The sequence below is a fragment of the Poromitra crassiceps genome (genome assembly GCF_964638095.1).
Source record: "Poromitra crassiceps genome assembly, chromosome: 11".
Lineage (NCBI taxonomy): Eukaryota > Metazoa > Chordata > Actinopteri > Beryciformes > Melamphaidae > Poromitra > Poromitra crassiceps.
In genome coordinates this window covers 37,670,562-37,690,274 of record NC_139643.1, presented here as the reverse complement: position 1 = coordinate 37,690,274, position 19,713 = coordinate 37,670,562, and the positions used below count along the sequence as shown (strand labels likewise).

General features: G+C 46.3%; 1 protein-coding gene across 1 annotated transcript; it reads left to right on the top strand.

Annotated features, from left to right (window-relative positions):
- The first annotated feature begins 569 nt into the window (after positions 1 to 569).
- trak1b (trafficking protein, kinesin binding 1b) lies at positions 570 to 18,977 on the top strand. Its single transcript, XM_083646720.1, has 18 exons — positions 570 to 685; positions 1,988 to 2,182; positions 5,007 to 5,083; positions 6,286 to 6,402; positions 6,890 to 6,990; positions 7,283 to 7,379; positions 9,616 to 9,694; positions 9,820 to 9,950; positions 10,291 to 10,365; positions 11,266 to 11,403; positions 11,767 to 11,843; positions 12,075 to 12,314; positions 13,407 to 13,678; positions 15,040 to 15,158; positions 15,752 to 15,953; positions 16,659 to 16,764; positions 17,313 to 17,438; positions 17,827 to 18,977. Exons 3-18 carry the CDS (start codon positions 5,033 to 5,035, stop codon positions 18,491 to 18,493), a joined length of 2,598 nt encoding a protein of 865 aa, XP_083502846.1. The 5' UTR covers positions 570 to 685; positions 1,988 to 2,182; positions 5,007 to 5,032; the 3' UTR covers positions 18,494 to 18,977.
- The last annotated feature ends 736 nt before the right edge of the window (positions 18,978 to 19,713 follow it).

The following is a 19,713-nucleotide window of genomic DNA, read 5'->3' as shown; positions in this document are numbered from 1 at the left end:
GGAGAATGTAAGCTTTCTGGAGATATCAAAATTGTGAGCTACTCCAAAGATTGAGTGAGATGCACCCCTTTATGTGTTGAGTGTTTCCAAACCATGTTTTTGAGAAAAAGGCCTGCAAGGTATGACCAAGTAAGCTAGTTCTGCTTGTCACCTTACCTTTATGAGCTTCAAAACTATATTTAACGGTAACATTTCACAATAATCTTTACACAGAATGAAAGCCAATGCCTTATTTGATTAAAATCTATTTAAACCCCAAAATAGCAAAAAAGTAATGTTTCCTCATAAAATCAGGTTTCTACACAAACACGCCAGCGCAACATCAGACTCATTTTGATGGAACACATCACCTTTTTGTGTGTCTTTGTGATGGTGGTTCATTCTCTCTCTCCTCCTCTCTCACCTTCGTCCCAGGTCACTGTAATCTCCGGCTGCTGTCAGGTGTGTACCTGCCGGCCTCGGTGGAGCAGCAGCTTCAGAGGCCCATGGCCCCCGATTCTCTCCCCCAGTGAGAGGTGAGGCAAGCTGGCCTCCCCGGCCCCCTCCCTGCCCCCGGCCCCGGACCCCGACCCGGAGGCCGAGCCTGGCCAGCGCCACAGTCAGGAGGAGCAGTATGTGAGCGAGGGCGAGCCCAGCCAGCTCCCCACACACCCACCCAACTGCAGGGACGCAGAGACCATCACAGGTACATGTGTGTGTGTGTGTGTGTGTGGGGGGCGGGGGGGTTAGATGACCTGACAGGCATAGAACATCTCTGAGGATTTGTTATTCAGATGATATTAGGAAACCACATTTGGAACATGTCTTTGGGTGAAAACCTCAACTTTCCAAAATGTCAACTTTTCAAAAACTAAGATAAAACTGTAATTTAGAGTCTATCCGGGGGCGGAGGCGGGGGCTTGGCGGCTGTAGCTCAGGAGGTAGAGCAGGTCATCCGCTAATTGCTTTGGATAAAAAAGGTTGGTGGTTCGATCCCTGCCTCCTCCAGTCTGCATGTCAAAGTGCAAGATACTGAACCCCAAATTGCTCCCTATGGTAAGCCAGCACCCTGCATGGTAACTTGCCACCATCATTGTATGAATGTCTGTGTGAATGGGTGAATGTACCTACTGATTGTAAAGTGCTTTGGATAAAAGGGCTATAAATGCAGGGCATGTGTCTATCCAGAGGGTTTGGAAAGGGTTTCATGAGAGCACAGAAAAACAACCATGCAACCCTGCAACTGAAGTTAAAACAGCACCAAAGTCACCAGAATTGTAGTTACAATGTTTTCACATGACAAAGATCTGTTACTTCCAACTTTAAATCTGATCATGTGTACATACAGCTTACACTAATCTGGACATTGATAATGTGAATAGCTAGCAGTGCACACATGCAAAATGCAGGGTGGCAGAGGATGAATAGGGTGTGCTGCCCCGACATCCTGCATTTCAGAAATTCACATTTGTTGTCGCAACTATTGCGAATTTGCGCTTGTTTACTTGATGTATTATTTTCAGTATGCATGGTTGTAATGAAATTATACTCTTTCTTGAATTCTTATCTATATCTAAGACCCAATTTCCAATTCATTAATGTTTCTTCTCAAATCAGAAAAGGATCATTAGACATATCTCCTATTGAAAAGATGATCAAAGTTTATACCAGGGTTAGACTGATATGCCAGTTTGCTGATACTGGTTGCTTATGGGAAGCCTTTAATCTGAATTGATTATAATTTTGATCATATTTCATACAAGTATCAGAGTTTTTATTTTATTTTATTTACTGTCCCATATGGTCTAAAATGCTGTTTTCCAGGCTATTCCACACTGTCAAATTCAGGGGGAAACACCAAGCCAAGGTCTACAATCCACCACTAGGCTGCAGCACATTATCTCCCTCACATCCACAGTTCCTCATCTCCCGCCTCCCTCTCTATCCTCTCTCCCTCTCTCTCCCTCTCTCTCTATCCTCTCTCCCTCTCTCTCTCTCCCTCGCTCAGATGTGTGCAACAGCACTGACCTGCCGGAGTTTGAGATCATCAGTCTGTTGGAGGAGCAGCTGCCGGTGTACCGGCTGCGGGCCGACACGGTGTATGGCTACGAGCTGGATGACTGGCTGCACACGCCCGTGCTCGCCCCGGACGCCCCGCTGGACCTGACCACCGAGCAGATCGAGGAGACTCTCAAATACTTCTGTGAGTCCGCTGTAGGCTCTTGTGTCTTCTGTGAGTCTGCTGTAGGCTCTTGTGTCTTCTGTGAGTCTGCTGTAGGCTCTTGTGTCCACTGTGTGCTAATTTGTTGGCTGTTTGAAATGGCTTCACATTAAGTTAAGTTAGTTAAGTTAAGTTAAGTTATCCTTTATTTATCCCCTTGGGGAAATTCAGCCTCTGCATTTGACCCATCCTCTACTAGGAACCTTCCTAGAACTAGGAGCAGTTCTACGGCGTGGGCGATATGGACAAAATCAAATATCACAATATTTTTCTTGGACCAAATACCTCGATATCGATATTGCGACAATATTGTACAGGGATGACTATTGGTGCTTTCAAAAAATATTTACACAATGAGATTTTTGATTTTTGAAATAAGCATCAGTAATGACTCAGTGGGTAAGGCAAATAATAGAACAGCTAGAACAGTCTGGTAAGTTCAGGCTTCACTTTACTGCAGCCTTTAAGACAACACTGATGCCATATCTACTGTCATCTCAAATCACGATATGGATATAATATCGATATATTAATTGCCCAGCCCTACTTCACATTGTGTCGTTGTTACTGTAAATTGTGTGTAAATTGACCAAAACCGTTTACTGTATTGTGTGCGAGTGTTGCAGTGAAAACTGTACTGCGTGCAACCTACTAAAGTAGGAGGGACAGAGTCACTGTATTATAGGAAGTCAGATAATTGGTTCCCAGTCTTTTGTTTTCTGTGTGTGTGTGTGTGTGTGTGTGTGTGTGTGTGTGTGTGTGTGTGTGTGTGTGTGTGTGTGTGTGTGTGTGTGTAATAGTGTGCGTCAGGGATTTGTAGATGAGCATCACCATGGTAACAGTTGCTGGAGGCAGATAGATGCTCAGTGGCTTGCAGATACTGTAGAGGAAGAGAGAAAGAGAGAGAGAGAGAAAGAAAGAGAGAGAGAGAGAGAGGGAGTGAGAGAATGGAAGAAAGGAAGGTGAAAGCCAAAGGAGAGGCGTGGGTGTTCTGTCAGTACTTATAAACCGGGCTCCCACTGCCATCCTAAATCCTGTCCCGTCCAATCGGAAACGCGGCTTCAGCCTCCAACTCAGCAGCAACAGAGTTGTTCCAAAACACATACACACTCCCCCCCTCCCTCTCTCTCTCTCCCTCTCTCTCCCTCTCCCTGTCTCTCCTCTCTTCCCCCCCTCTCTCTCCCCCCTCTCTCTCTCTCCCCCTCCTCTCTCTCCCTCTCTCTCTCCCCCCATCTCTCTCCCCCCCCTCTCTCTCTACCTCTCCCTCTCTCTCCCCCCTCTCTCTCCCTCTCTCTCTCTCTCTGCCTCTCTCTCGCTCTCCCCCCCCCCCCCCCCCTCTCTCCCTCTCCCGCTCTCTGGTGTGCATGGCGTGGGTTAGGGCGTCCGTGTGGGAGGAGGGTACTTACTTGGGTCTCTGGGCCGGTTGGCTCCACAGTAGCTGAGCAGTGGGCGTGAGGAAGGAGCGAGTGAAGGGATCGGTGTTGTTGGGACTAACCGGAGGAGAGATGGACAGCCAGAGCAGCAGCAGGGTGGACAGATTAAGGAGGGACAGGTGCAAGATGGACGACTGTGAGGAGGGCAAGGACGGTAATATAATAACGCTTTTGATTTGTCAAAGGGGACAGAAAAGAGGAGAGAGACGTGCATTAATGTGATTTAAATATGTGTTCGCTGTTGTTGCTGGCCAGGTTATGGCATTAATAATTTCTGTCGTTAGCTCTGATATCACTTGTGTACAATAGGGCATTCACGACTACTGCATTTTAGGAGTTGTCGACTAGTCGCGGGAGCCAGTAAAAACAAACAGCCAGTAAAGGGTTAAATAATGTAGGCGGGACCAACCTGGTGGTATGTGGCGGTATGAAGAGTCCTGATTGGCTCTGAGAGGCTGTTTACAAATGAGCCGCTAAAGCGACTATTTGACTGCAGTTAACAACATAGACACCGGTCTTCCCCTCACTAAATACCTTCAATTCTGTTTGTTTAACATGGCATAACATAGAAAATGATTGTTCAAATAAATCTATGTTCAATTTATTTATTTATTTATTTACTTATTCATTAATTAATTTATTGTTTATATTACTAAAACCACAGATGAGCGATTAGTCGACTATGATGCACAGTGTCGACTAGTGGTTTTGATAGTGGACTAGTCTGTGAAAGCCTTAGTGCAGACAGTAGACTGAAGTCCTATCTGACATTTCCAGGTCAGGATTCCCCTCTTTCTGTGGATTATGCTAAAATGTGCATAATGCCTGCAGCCGATTAGAAGTGTGACACAGTAAAAGTGACACTGACAGTAACAGTCACACAAATTATATACACACAATTCATGTCAGTGCATGGACCCATCATTTTTTATATTGTGTGTGTTACTTCCTGCCTTTTCGACACAAAATGGCTGCTTTGGGTGTAACGTGAAATAGGCCCATGCTCACTGGACTACACGGCTTTAACAGTGTAACCGATGGCCTGGCCCTGTGCATCATCGATTAGCTCTGATGTCAATAACAACCTCAAGGCCATCGAGGCTAACTAACTAACTACTACTGTATGTGCGATTGTGCCTTACATGTCACCCTGCTCTCTCATATAAACTAACATTATATCACTGGTCATGGAAGTGTTACATGCTAAACATGCCCCCGCCATCATCACTGTATTATATAATGTGGCTGTGTGTGCGTGCGAATGTGTGTGTGTGTGTGTGCGTGTGCGTGTGCGTGTGTGTGTGTGTGTGTGTGTGTGTGTGTGTGTGTGTGTGCGTGCGTGCGTGTGTGTGTGTGTGTGTCATCTCCCACAGTGCTATGCGCAGACAGAGTGGGCCAGATGACGAAGACCTACAATGACATCGATGCTGTCACACGTCTGTTGGAGGAGGTGAGATCATCTCTCTCTGTCTAGTCTACCAGTGTAATTTAAAGCTGCACTAATTGCGATGCTCCGAAGCTTTCAAGACATCCTCTCTCCTCTCTTTGGATCGGGGAGAGAATGGCTTATGGAACATAATAAGGTCACTTCTAGATTCACAACATTTGGCACTTCTCCCTTTGCAACCCAACATGGCTTTTATGGTTGCTTTTTCTCCTGCTTTTGCAGTCATTTATCTTGAGACAGTTCACGCGCTAAACCAGTTCAGCAGATGAGGGCCAGTGCTCACAGGTCAGGAACACAGCAGCCTCAAATAGGAGTGCACTGGAGCACACAGGTCGTTTTGAAAAGTCTTGACTGATGTTTTGACAGCACAGCACTCTGAAGAAGACAATGTGCTATTGAAACGTCTATTGAAAAAAGTGAGTGTGTTGATCTGCACCAAAGAAACACTTTTAAAGCTGGGCCGTGTGCTGCAGTGCCCTCCTACAGCATTCGATGCCAAGGGGAAACCTATAGAGACAGTCCGCATGTCTGGGAACGCCCACAAAATGTTACATGGCTGGCGCGCGAGTGGGGTAAAACCGCCCATATATCTCATGGGCTGACTCACCAAAAGACGGTGCTGCGGCTCTAAACTACAGGTTTGGGGGTTCTAGATTAGAACACAAGACGTCTGCTCAGATGTGCGTTTACTGCGGTGGTTAAATCCCCGATCGTGTCTGCCTGGGCTGGGCTATCAGCTAAATTCTAACTTTGCTGAATGGATAGAACAGGGGTTTTTACCCCACCCTGACCACGCCCCCAGCCAGGCTGAGCCAGCTAAACCAGCGTCTATGACGAGACGTGGCCTCAACCTATGTTGATGTTTTGCACTAATACAGGTTTAGATTTTTGGATCATGTGCATGCAGGTGCACCTGCATTTGCACTGTAAATAATAATAATAATAATAATAATAAAATATAATAATAATAATAATTATTATTTAGATGCTCTAGATTTGCCCTATTTAGCCTAATTAAATTCCAGTGTCTCGTGTGGATGCAGGGAGTGACAAATGACACAAGTAACATCCTCTCCTGTCCTCTCCCCTCCCTTCCCCTCCTCTCTTCTCCTCTTCTCTCTTCTCTCCTCCCCCTCTCCCCTCCTCTCTTCTCTTCTCTTCTCCTCTTCTCTCCTGCTCTCCTCTCCTCTCCTCCCCTCCAATAGAAAGAGAGAGATGTGGAGTTGGCTGCCAGGATCGGCCAATCGTTGCTGAAGAAGAACAGAACTCTGACTGAGCAGAATGACTACCTGGAGGAACAAGTGGGACAAATCGCAGAGGAGGTGTGTGTGTACACACACACACACACACACACACACACACACACACACACACACACACACACACACACACACACACACACACACACACACACACACACACACACACACACACACACACACAGCAGTGAATATGTGACCTACTCTGACAATACATTGACCCCAAAACACATTTTGAGGAGAATGTAAGCTCTCTTTGTACTCCAAAGATTAAGAGAGATGCATCACTTTATCTCTTGACTGTTTCCAAACTATGTTTTTGAGGAAAAATGGCCTCACATTTGGACAAAGCAAGCTAGTTCTGCTTGTCACCTTACATTTATGAGCTTCAAAACTATATTTAGCGTTCACATTTCAAAATAATCTTTACACAGAATGAAAGCAAAGCCAAAATCCATCTTTTCTCTCATAAAATCACATTTCTACACAAAGGGGCTGATTTTGTCCAAACGGGTCACACGGGTCAAACGGGTGATGTGTTGTTTCCCAGGTGGCCCAGCTGCACCATGAGCTGAACCTGAAGGACGAGCTGCTGCAGTTTTACACCATCGCAGCTGAGGAGAGCGAGGACGAGTCCAGCAGCTCCCCAACGTTAGCATCCAATCTCTGGTTTGGTTTCCTCCGTATCACTGCTCCCATCTTTAAATACTTTGCCCTGTCTATTTGACGTTCCCACCTTTAGTTTTGGGATGCAGTGTAACTAATCAATAACAGCCTCAGTATATCATAATAGATAGAGCATAGATTCTCATACAACTAGGACACTGCAAAGAATGTGCATCCATCTTAACATAGTTGAACCTTGTACTCACTCGGGCTGAACATCCAGTGGAAGCGTGGAGGTTCTGACTGGTGACACATTTTGGCCTCTCTCTCCATGTAGGGGTAAGAAGAGTAAAGCTGCAGGAGGCTTTGGACCCGACACACTCCAGATGAAACTCAGAGAGCTGCAAGAGGAGAACCTGTCACTCCGCTCAGAGGTATTTACACACACACACACACACACACACACACACACACACACACACACACACACAAACATGCACACGCGCGCACAAAGTAGGATACTCTGAGGATACTAAGGCTGCTTTCTCACTGGGAACGATTGCTTTCGTTCTGTTCCGTTCCTCACCCGGGAACGATTGCCCCCCCTCCCCTCTCCCCCGCTCGTCAGCTTTCACATTTAACATTTCTCCCGCCCTCGGAAACGGAACAGAGTGCACTTGCATCATCAACTATGCCTGGAGTTTATCCTCGCCCGTTTGTTGTCTATGTGGTTCGGAACGGTTGGCTTTCACACTCGCAAGTGTTCCGTGCCCGGGGCACGCCAAAGCGCTCCCCATGCAGACCACCTTTTCAAGTGGATCCTGTCATGGTTCCCTGTTGCGCGCCCGGGCGCGCAACGGAACGGAACGCAACGTTCACACTCGTCAAATGTTCCAAAACTGGGGTCAATTTGGGGAAAAATGATCTCGGGAACGGTACCGGGCGCCAGTGAGAAAGCACCCTAAGAATATACTGGCAGGCACAATGCAAATGTTAACTGTCCCAAGAATCATGATGATGAGGAAGCGAGGGGGTTAAGGAGAGATCTGAGATATATTAGCACTAACAGTAACAGTGTTGAGATCTGAGATATATTAGCAGTAAAAGTAACAGTGTTGAGATCTGAGATATATTAGCACTAACAGTAACAGTGTTGAGATCTGAGATATATTAGCAGTAACAGTAACAGTGTTGAGATCTGAGATATATTAGCACTAACAGTAACAGTGTTGAGATCTGAGATATATTAGCACTAACAGTAACAGTGTTGAGATCTGAGATATATTAGCACTAACAGTAACAGTGTTGAGATCTGAGATATACATGTATTAGCAGTAACAGTAACAGTGTTGAGATCTGAGATATATTAGCAGTAACAGTAACAGTGTTGAGATCTGAGATATATTAGCAGTAACAGTAACAGTGTTGAGATCTGAGATATATTAGCAGTAACAGTAACAGTGTTGAGATCTGAGATATATTAGCACTAACAGTAACAGTGTTGAGATCTGAGATATATTAGCACTAACAGTAACAGTGTTGAGATCTGAGATATCTTAGCAGTAACAGTAACAGTGTTGTGATCTGAGATATATTAGCACTAACAGTAACAGTGTTGTGATCTGAGATATATTAGCACTAACAGTAACAGTGTTGAGATCTGAGATATATTAGCACTAACAGTAACAGTGTTGAGATCTGAGATATCTTAGCAGTAACAGTAACAGTGTTGTGATCTGAGATATCTTAGCAGTAACAGTAACAGTGTTGTGATCTGAGATATCTTAGCAGTAACAGTAACAATGTTGTAATCTGATATATATTAGCACTAACAGTAACAGTGTTGAGATCTGAGATATCTTAACAGTAACAGTAACAATGTTGTAATCTGATATATATTAGCACTAACAGTAACAGTGTTGAGATCTGAGATATATTAGCACTAACAGTAACAGTGTTGAGATCTGAGATATATTAGCACTAACAGTAACAGTGTTGAGATCTGAGATATACATGTATTAGCAGTAACAGTAACAGTGTTGAGATCTGAGATATATTAGCAGTAACAGTAACAGTGTTGAGATCTGAGATATATTAGCACTAACAGTAACAGTGTTGAGATCTGAGATATACATGTATTAGCAGTAACAGTAACAGTGTTGAGATCTGAGATATATTAGCACTAACAGTAACAGTGTTGAGATCTGAGATATATTAGCAGTAACAGTAACAGTGTTGAGATCTGAGATATCTTAGCAGTAACAGTAACAGTGTTGAGATCTGAGATATCTTAGCAGTAACAGTGTTGAGATCTGAGATATATTAGCACTAACAGTAACAGTCTTGTGATTTCCAGCCTACTAATTCGTCTCCATGCTCTCATTTTTTGTTGACAGTAATTATACTAAGGTATCACAATGATTTTGACAATGATATATTGTTGATGTTGTAAAATGCTAATCACAGCACATCCCCTTTAATTTGCAAATTAAAACTGAACTGAGGGCCAGAACTCAGAACTCTTAGTTTGATGTTTGTGTGTGTGTGTGTGTGTGTGTGTGTGTGTGTGTGTGTGTGTGTGTGTGTGTGTGTGTGTGTGTGTGTGTGTGTGTGTGTGTGTGTGTGCGTGCGTGCGTGCGTGCGTGCGTGCGTGCGTGTGCGTGTGTGCAGGCCAACTATCTGAAGACAGAGACTGAAACCTACGAGGAGAAGGAGCAGCAGCTGGTCAATGACTGTGTTAAGGAACTCAGTAAGTTCTCATCTCTCTCTCTGTTCTATTTTTGAGTTTATGTGTGTGTGTGTGTGTGTGTGTGTGTGTGTGTGTGTGTGTGTGTGTGTGGTTTTGATCTCTCTCTCTCTCTCTCTCTTGCTCAGGGTTGTCCAGTCTCCAGATCTCCACCATTGCGGAGGAGCTGGCTCGCAAGACAGAGGACGCCTGCCGGCAGCAGGAGGAGATCACACACCTTCTCTCTCAGATAGTGGACCTTCAAAAGAAAGCCAAATCTGTGAGAGTGCACATACACACGCACACGCACACACACACGCACACGCGCACACACACACACACACACACACACACACACACACACACACACACACACACACACACACACACACACACACACACACACAGTCACATGCAAGTCGTTTAACCTCTGCTTCATAAACTACAGTCGTTCTGTTCAATTTGCTAATCAAAGTGTGTGTGTGTCTGCGTGTGCGTGCGTGTGTGCATGCGTGCGTGCGTGTCTGTGTGTGTGTGTGTGTGTGTGTGTGTGTGTGTGTGCGCGTGCATGTGTGTCTGTGTCTGTGTGTGTGTGTGTGTGTGTGTGTGTGTGTGTCCAGTATGCGGTGGAGAATGAGGAGCTCTCTCAGCACCTACTGGCAGCCAAAGACGCCCAGCGGCAGCTCACAGCCGAGGTGACAGTCAGCCCACCCTAAACCCTCCAGCTCACATCTCCCTGCTAGTAGTCTGTCAGTTCATTCTGCACATCTCCACCTTATTCACTGCAAGCACATAGTGTGTACAGTATATCCCTTACAGTGTTGTCACCATAGCAGACTTCTCACTTCAATACCAATGCAAAGTTTCATATTGAAAAATCTGATACTGCTAAGATACTACGGCAAAGAAAACAATTGTTACCACAGCTTTGTTGCAACTTCCGCACAGGAGTTTGAATGTCTATGTTGGTTCAGTGAGTAAAGTAGTTGTATATTTCCCTCCTGGCACCGGTTAGGTCGCCATGTTTTCAATTCTTCTTCTTTATTTATTTGAGGGACAATGCACATTCATGAAAAATGCCAGTGCAAACAGCTCATTTCAACCTGCTGTTCCTTGGAGCGGTTGACCCATCCTCTACTGGGAACCTTCCTAGGGTTCGAACGCAGAACCTTCTTGCTGTGAGGCAACAGTGCTAGCCACTGAGCTTCTTCTTCTCCTTCTTCTTCTTCTTCTTCTTCTTCTTCTTCTTCTTCTTCTTCTTCTTCTTCTTCTTCTTCTTCCTCAACGGGGCATTACCGCCACCAACTGTTCATTTTGTGTCCTTGGTTTTAAGAGTTTAAATTAAATCCTATTTATGTGACCAGCTCTTTGCAAATATTTCAAGATATTATTATAGATGACATTTCCAGAGTTATGAGAAAAAAGTGATATGAATCCTTAATCCTGTTCTGTTCCAGGTTTTGTTGAAGGGTCCATCTTTCTTGTGTGTAGCAATCCTCCTCCTCCTCCAACAGTATTGAAGTGGTTTTGGAATGTTGGTTATCGTGACAATATACAAACTCCACATGCTTAACATCTGTGGTGTTTGTCTATAGCTCCAGGAGTTGGATGAGAAGTACTTGGAGTGTATAGAAATGCTGCATGAAGCCCAGGAGGAGCTGAAGAACCTGAGGAACAAACACTTTCCTGCAGGGACGCCCAGACGCTACCACCCTCTGGGGCTGTACCCCATGGTGAGCGATTGTTATTTCCTCGTCTTCAACATGAACGCATTCCTGCCAACACTCCCGATTTTCTCAGGAATCGCCCTATTTTTAACCCTTTCTCCCGCTGTGCTCCCGATTACACAGTCTCTCAGGCTAGATTTTGGCTCAAAAAATATCTGAATTAATATGGGTTCACTGGGTACCCATGAGTCTCCCCATTACAGATAAGGTAGCGTTTTGTGATAGGGTGGCGCCAGCATTTTTCGAAAAATCGGGAATCGGGAATGTTGTGGGGTATCGGGAAAAGCACCCTCCCATCCTCCCAATACCACAGAAATGTTTCACAGGCAGCCTAATGTAGGCAGCTATGCACGAATGTGTGTGTTGCAGGATTCTCTGGCAGCTGAGATCGAGGGAACGATGAGGAAGGAGCTGAGCCTGGACGACCCAGAGTGCGAGGAACAGAAGTACGGACTACGTTTTTCATGCAACTCCCGAACGCTCTGATCTGTCTTCACTGTCTTGCATAAACCCCATTCCCCCCAAAAAATCAAAAGAGATGTTTGCAAAAATAAAAATCCAATCCGGTTTTGAAACATTGGAGGAAAATCGAAGAAACGAGTAAGAATACGTTGTTACCAACACTAACAATATGCTGTCTGTCAATGTATTGCAATGTTGTGTGTGGATGTGTGCAGGACCCACCGCAAGCGCGTGTTCCAGACGGTCAAGAACATCAATCAGACGGTGCGGCAGCGCTCGCTGACCCCGTCCAACGCCAACATCCCCGGCTCCAACCAGTCTGTGTCGTCTCGTACGTCGCCCCAGTCCAGCGGCGTGGCCACGCCCCTGTATGAGGGCAGCTTCAGTGGAGACAACATTGCCCTTGACAACCGGACCCAGAGCATCCTGATGGAGACGGCATGCAATCAGGATAGGTGAGGAGAGTCAGGATCAATAAGACCAAACTGGAGAAGAGTTTTAAAGCTGGAACTTTTGTAGTTTGTCTGCCCCCTTCTGGCGCTTCTGGCAGTGAGAGTACGTGTGCTGCATTCATGTGGTGTCAAGAAAATGAGATCCGGATCGTCTCCTCTGCTCTTTGTTGTCACGCAAAAACTGGAAACAGCTTCAAAGTGTTGTTTAAACGCTCAGAGCAATAAAAGACAACGCATCTTCTTTGTAGCGTCCACGTTGTTTCCACATTACGACTTAAAAGCTCATGAACACACCGAGGAAGAACGACTTCCCAACTCGGGAAATGGGACAATCCGAGCAGCACGTGAATGCAGCATTTGTCATAGCTCCACCATAGCCGACTCCATCAGGGCTGTAAACCAGTAGATAAATAGTTTTGAACATCACGCTCCGCGAAATGACTTCACTGACTTTCACTTCAGAATTTGATACATTGGGTCCAATAACATTCGGAAGGTCTAGAAGAGCTGCACAACTGAATTATTTATTCCAATTCAAGTTAGCAGAAGGCTATCCGGAAACAGGAAGTCTTTGGTGCGTGGCGCGGGAATGTCTGGTCCTACTGTGGAATACAGAGAGTAATCTGGTGGTGATAGGCTTGATCAGCGTTGTGGGAACTTATTTGACAACAGTTTGAATGTAACAGACCGTCATTATATTATAGCTTTAAATATGTATTGAAGATAGTTTTGTGTGTGAGACTTGAGCAAACTCAGTTTGTATGAAATGTACTTGAAAAAACGTGTATGAAAGTGGGTGAAAATACATAAAAAGCTGAAAAATGACACTAAAAATAGCCTGGTATCAACAGTATTTACATGCTGTAGCTAATACAAGTAAAGAGGATGCAGTACATGACCACAATAAGTTACATCACAGGATACAGCAGTGTATATTCATTTTAGAATAAATAGGAATTGTAACTTTTCCACATATAGAAAGGCACCAGATCTTAGAAAATATGCCAGATGAACACCTAATGATCACAAATTATTAAATGGTATGCATTTTTCTCAAAGTTTTTGCCCCTTTTTGTCTCATCTCTGCTCTGGCAGCAGCGCGGACAATCGTGAGAAGAAGGTGGGCGGGGCCGAGGACCTGCGGCTGGCCCTGCGCCGCCTGTCTCTGCGTCGGCAGAACAACCTGAGCGAGCGCCGCTTCTTCGAGGAGGAGCGCAGGCGGGGGGGTCATGGGGGGCTCCTGGACAGCTTGGGGGGCGGCGGCCTCACCCCGTCCGACAGCATCATGTCCCTGGGGAGCGTCCACCTGTGGGCCACCAGAGGGCCCTACCTCCCCGACAAGCTCCAGATCGTCAAGCCGCTGGAAGGTGAGGAGATGAGGGAGAGGCGGACGCCGGAGAGGCAGAGGGAGGGTGGGACTGGGCGAGGAAGAGCGGCGCCAGGGTGGAGAGGGAGAGAGGGCGGAGGTGGGTCAGGGGGGTGACGGGAGGGAGGGAGAGGGAAGACAGGCCTCTGTCGCTCGTGCTCTTCAACTGTCTCTGCTGGTCTCTCATGCACCATCACAAGTCTCCGCGGGCCTATTACAAAGACACACAGCCTAGAGGTTGGTTGTAGTCATGCACTCACATGCAGATTATGGGCAAAATTCAGCAACTCCCTTGTGAAATTTGAACATAATACTTAATCTCTCTATGGGGCATGTGGAGAGATAATTTCCCCATGGAGACATTAGGATGTAGGATCCAGTTTTAAAGTTATTGCTGTATGGGTATTGTTTGTCTGTGCTGCAGTGACGTCTGCTGGTCGTAATCAGTACTGCATTTGACAGCATTCCTATTCATTGTTGTGTTATCTTTGTAACCATTACTCTCCATGATGTGTATGGAGACATCCTCCTATTACTTATATTTGTGTATTTGTATAATTTATTCTATATTCTGTCTTTTCTGTCTGTATTTCTTTACATTTGGCTGTCCCCTCCTGTTTGTATTTATTTATGTGATTTTTCTTTGTTCACTTCTGTTAATACTTACTATCTCTATTTCAGTTCAGTGTGGCTTACCAATAAAACATTTTCTCATTCTAATTTAATTTACTTCTGCTTGCTTGTCACCTTCCAGTATCTGTCTGTGTGGGTTTTCTTCTCACCTCCGTTCATCCTGATCACTAAGGTCATTCTATATTCTGTCTCTCCACTTGTTCATCACAGTTGTGTTTATTAGATAGACGTTACAAATTAGTTACTAGTATCAAAGGGATACTTTGAATGGTTATTTTGTTACACGTGTCACATAAGCTGATGTCTATTGTCCTACAATATGAGGTCATGTTGTCCCTGGCCTGTACCATGCTGGCATATAGCCTATCTCCATCATTGCATTAGGGGTCGATATACCCTGCACCGATGTCACAAATTCCTAAGCATTGATTGCATTTGATGAAAAACATCATTTGGATTCTGATTATCACATGTGAGTTTAAAAATTAGCATTCCTAACTAAAACCATAAGTCACAGCTAGCTAGCTTACTGCTAACTGTAAGTGAGGAATGCTAACAAGCTCTTTCAGGGAAACAAAGCAAAAATAAGCAAATGTATAAGCAAATGTCTGATGATGAAAAAATGACCAGCTAAAATTCTAAATCTCAAAGTATTCCTTCATACAATCATCATCAGTGTGTTTTTGATGGTGTTGCTACATAGCAGTTGTATTGGTGTGTTTCCCCCAGGCTCAGCCACCCTGCACCACTGGCAGCAGCTAGCGCAGCCTCACTTGGGCGTGATCCTCGACGCCAGGCCAGGAGTCGTGCCAAAGGGCTACAGACCCCTGGAACTAGAGCTGGAGCAGGTGTGTGTGCGTGCGTGCGTGCGTGCGTCGGTTGATGACTGTGTTGCTTCCATTACTCATAACAAGTAATATATTACTGATTTATCGTTAGTCATTGCAAGAATAATGTTATCACTCCTCCCTGGCAGCGGTAATCTGTTGCGCTACTTGTTACTTTTTCATTTTACACCAAAATTCGGGGGGTGCCTCCTCTTTAACCTTCAAAAATCAGGATAACGTAGTTCTCCTATGAATGACCAGGGAAACCAAAGAGGGCTGATGTCCACATGTTCTTGTAATATTTTTCCTCAATAAAATCAACGTTGTGAGACTCAAGTAGAACCTCTACTTTTCTACCATTTCTCGCTAGCTTGGCGTGAGAAGACAATGATTTGGGAGATGGGATATAGGTTTTGGATAATTCAATACGTCAAACTGGTTTAGAGTCTCCCCCCCCCTCCTCCTCGCAGGCCATGGGAGGGGGTACTAATATTTCTGTAATGCATCACCATCGCACTTATGAGTGGTCAGTGTATGATGTGCAGTAGTGCTCTGGACTCCATGCACTGTATGTGGCAGCTCTCTAAACGGTGCCTCTCCTGCCGTGTCTGCAGGTGTATCCATGGGGCGGCTTCGAGGAGGACGAGCCGGGGGAGCAGTACTTCCAGAGCCTGCCCACCTCCTCGGCCTCCAACTCCCCGGCCGTGCCCCCCACCCCCGCAGACCCCAACCCGGGGCAACCCCCGCCCAGCTTCGCCCCGCTCTCTCCCGCCACAGCGTCCGCTTCGCCACATCTCAGCAACACCGACGCCCTGGGTGAGTCAGAGCTGCTTTGGTTGAGGTGAAACATTAACATTACAGTAACATTACAGTAGACTGAAGCCCAATGGAAAGGGCAAGGGATAGGAGCGGAGGAAGCTAATATTATTAATAAATTATTAAAAAAAAAATCAAGCTGATCTCCAGTTCTATATTTATTATTGTTTTATTCTGTGACTCCAGAGAATCAGGGTCTATCTGACATCATCTAGACCCCGTGTTCTTCTTCAACTCTCGTAACCTCTCGTTCAGAGCAGTCGAAATCCTGCAATTTCTGCTAATGGGGATAACGTTCACATACCTTTACCTCCTTATTTGAAACTTTGGCCACATTTAATATGAACATCCATCACAAAATATGGAAAAGCAGAATAGGTCCCCTTCAACACTTTATTTGGATAGTCCAGTGTTGATATCCCACTACAGTATCAGGTGACAAAAAGAAGTTCAAAGTGTCACTTGCCTATTTGCAGCATATCTACAGGCTATGTAACCTAAACCCTGAACCCCTAACCCCCATCATGACTGTGTGTGTGACTGTGTGTGTGTGTGTGTGTGTGTGTGTGTGTGTGTGTGTGTGTGTGTGTGTGTGTGTGTGTGTGTGTGTGTGTGTGTATGTGCGTGCGTGCGTGCGTGCGTGCATGCATGTGTGTGTTTGCGCGCGCATGTGTGCGTGTGTTTGTTTGTTTGTGTGATTTACAGCTGCGTACTACCCAGGTAAATGCATGGCCCACACCAGCTCCACTTACACCTTCACGACCTGCCGGATCCTCCACCCAACCGACGAGCAGACCAGGGTCACACCCAGGTAGGCACCATCACTGACCTGCTGCTGGTGAAGAAATGGCCTCAAAGGTTCTTGTTATCTCATTGAGTTGATTTAATTGCCGGGGGTGGGTGTTTGTTCCTCTCTGTTACCCATAGAGATGCACATCTACTTCTCACTTGCATGCGTTTCACAATAAAAGCTTCTGAAATTAGCTTTTGATCATGTTTCTTGCGGCTTAGCGTGCTTATGCAGTGCTTTGAGAAGCTAAACGCTCACTCAGTCAGATTTTGGCCACATCTCGGGGGACAAATCAGAACAAAGCAGCAGTCTGTGAGGTGGATGGCCTCCAAGCAACATTCAATCAACTGTCTGCTAGACCAAGTGGGAGGGTGCTAAATAATGAATGCCTGCGGTGATGGTGATTCAAGAGACAATAACGCTTGTGCACGTCAGACTCCCTCTGAGCTAAGGAAGCGTTAATGAATGACGAGTTATCGGGAAAGTGCAGTTTAAGTTTACATCGCTAAGAGGAATCAATGAGGAGTGTCTTTTCACCGTTTGCGGTTTCTCTCCTTCTTTCCCTCCAGTTCTAACGCAGGTCCAGCCACGTCTTCCTGCGTGATGACCAGCACTCTGTTGTCCACCCCGGCCACCACGCCCGGCAACCCCCGCCGCCTCGGCCTCAGGCCCTCCGAATCCTCCACCAACCTCAGGCACGCCAGCAACTCCAACATTCACCATATATTCTATGAAATATTCTATGTACTTGGCAGCTGGGGAAATTAGTTGAACATGTTACTGTTTCACTGCAAAAAAATGTCTATCCTAACAAGTCATGTATCTCATATTTAGTTACTATCTTGAAAAGAAATCTGCCATTTGGGTGAGATAATTTTCCGATAAAGTTTCGCTTGTTTCAGGAATCAAGCGTCGATACTTGGACAAAGGCAGAAGGAAGCAGATCACCCCACTTGTATCATGACTCAAATATAGATGATATCACCTGGATATTATTTGCAGTTTTACAGTACAAGCCAACATGATATAATTGACTCCCATTTCCAATGCCTGATCACTGATTTGTCCTGTTTTCTGGTGCAGAGATGCAACACGCACCACCAGCACCTCCCTGGGCTTAGTGCGCCTCCTGCAGGAGCGAGGGATCTCAGCAGCCATGTATCACCAGAGCCAGGGCCTGGACTACAGCCAGGGCAGCAGAGGGGTCTTGTTCAGCACCTCCATCGCCCCTCAGCGAGCCCCACACCCCGGCCCCATGCGCCCCTCCACGCCTCCCAACTCCCCCACGGGGGGGCAGGGAGTCCCGGCCGCGCCACCCGGCGGGGGCGCAGACGACCCCGCGGGCTTCGACTTCAAGAGCCCCTCCTACGACAACTTCCTGACCTCCAAGCCCGCTCGCTCCATCCTGAAGGAGGTGACGGGCGGGCTGCGGGGCAGGCAGCGGGCGAGGGACTGCGAGTGCCAGACAGACGTCAGCGTGACCGTCCACAACCTCAACCTGGTGGACAAGGTCAAACGGCTGGGCGTGGCCGGAGCTCCGGGGGGCAGAGCCGCGAGTCCCGGCCCCATGCTGGGTCCCCTGGGCGGGCTGCGGAGATCCGGCTCCCCTTTCGGGACCGACGGAATAAGGAGGAACAGGAGTTACCCCGCCATGGTGGGGGCCAGTATGGCTATGAAAGGCCCTGGGCCCCAGGAGGAGTCCGAACTGTTGCTGGCCACCAGGCTGCCAAAGCAGACCAGCCTCAAGTAGGAGTCGGCTGGGGTTGAGGGCCGACTGTAGAACAGCCAGCTGAAGCCAACAAAAACTGACTGACACCGTTCATACTGTACGACTACAGTCCTCACCATAAGCTACAGTCTCACACACTGACGCTACACAGCCTCTGGTGCTGCTCTGGCACACTACTGTAGGTGGCTACTCCTGCTTATATTAAAAGCAATTGAAAAGCATCTTAAGCATACGGAGATGCCCGTCTGGTCAGGTCCAAACCTGCCAGTCAGTGGCAGTGCTGCTGGCAGCTCCCCTTTGGATTCGGATCCTTGCACTGGAGACTAACTCTGCTGGTTAGATGTAGTACTCGCACCCTTGTCTTTCTGAAACAAATACACCAAATATATGCCCACGAAAGCCCACACACATGCAGGCGCATACTCTATCCCAGGGGTTTTCAAAGTCTGAGACTCTGGGCATCCCCCGAGACAAAGCTTGGAAAAAGGAGCCCCCCCTCGCTCAATTCCTGAATGCCTATGGAATCATGATTCTGTTATTTGATACCATAGAGTCTATGGCCTGATATTGCTGTTTGACATACCTCAGACTGCACCAAATACAATACACAATACAATAAGGTCTGTCTGAAGGCATTTATTTGTTTCTGACTCTGGGGAAAGTGGCAATAAATGTCAAATTCCCCAAAACTAGTGTATCTCTGAACTATCTCTTCAACCAAATCACATTTAGGCTATTCTATGAGATCTCCTTTTAATAACTAATGTAATATTTTCCCCACTTCCATTCACTGAGCCTCCCCTGAAACTGCTTGGAGCCCCCCCATGGGGAGGCCCGCCTCCCACTTTGAAAACCTCTGCTCTATCCAATTTGCCATCTCACTAGTTGACTACTTAGTTGCTGTAGCACTCGAACATGCCTTCCTCTTTGCTAGTGTGGGATTAAGAAGTAAATGTGGACTTCCATGTTTTATATTATGACGAATTTACACCAAATACATGAGAATATAATCATCCTTCAATTATCTCTCGCCTCTCAATCTGACTCGCTCTCTCTCCTCTCCCTGGCATCCTTTCTAAACCCCCTAAAGTAATTTAGGTGCGAGTCCACACTTTCAAGAAATCATTTCACTGATTTTCTGTCAGTATTAAAGACGCTTTGGTTTAGTTTCCTAATTGGCCATTAGACAGGGAAGTTCATGGTGCTTCCATTGAGCCGTGCGGATCGATGGAGCCGATGAA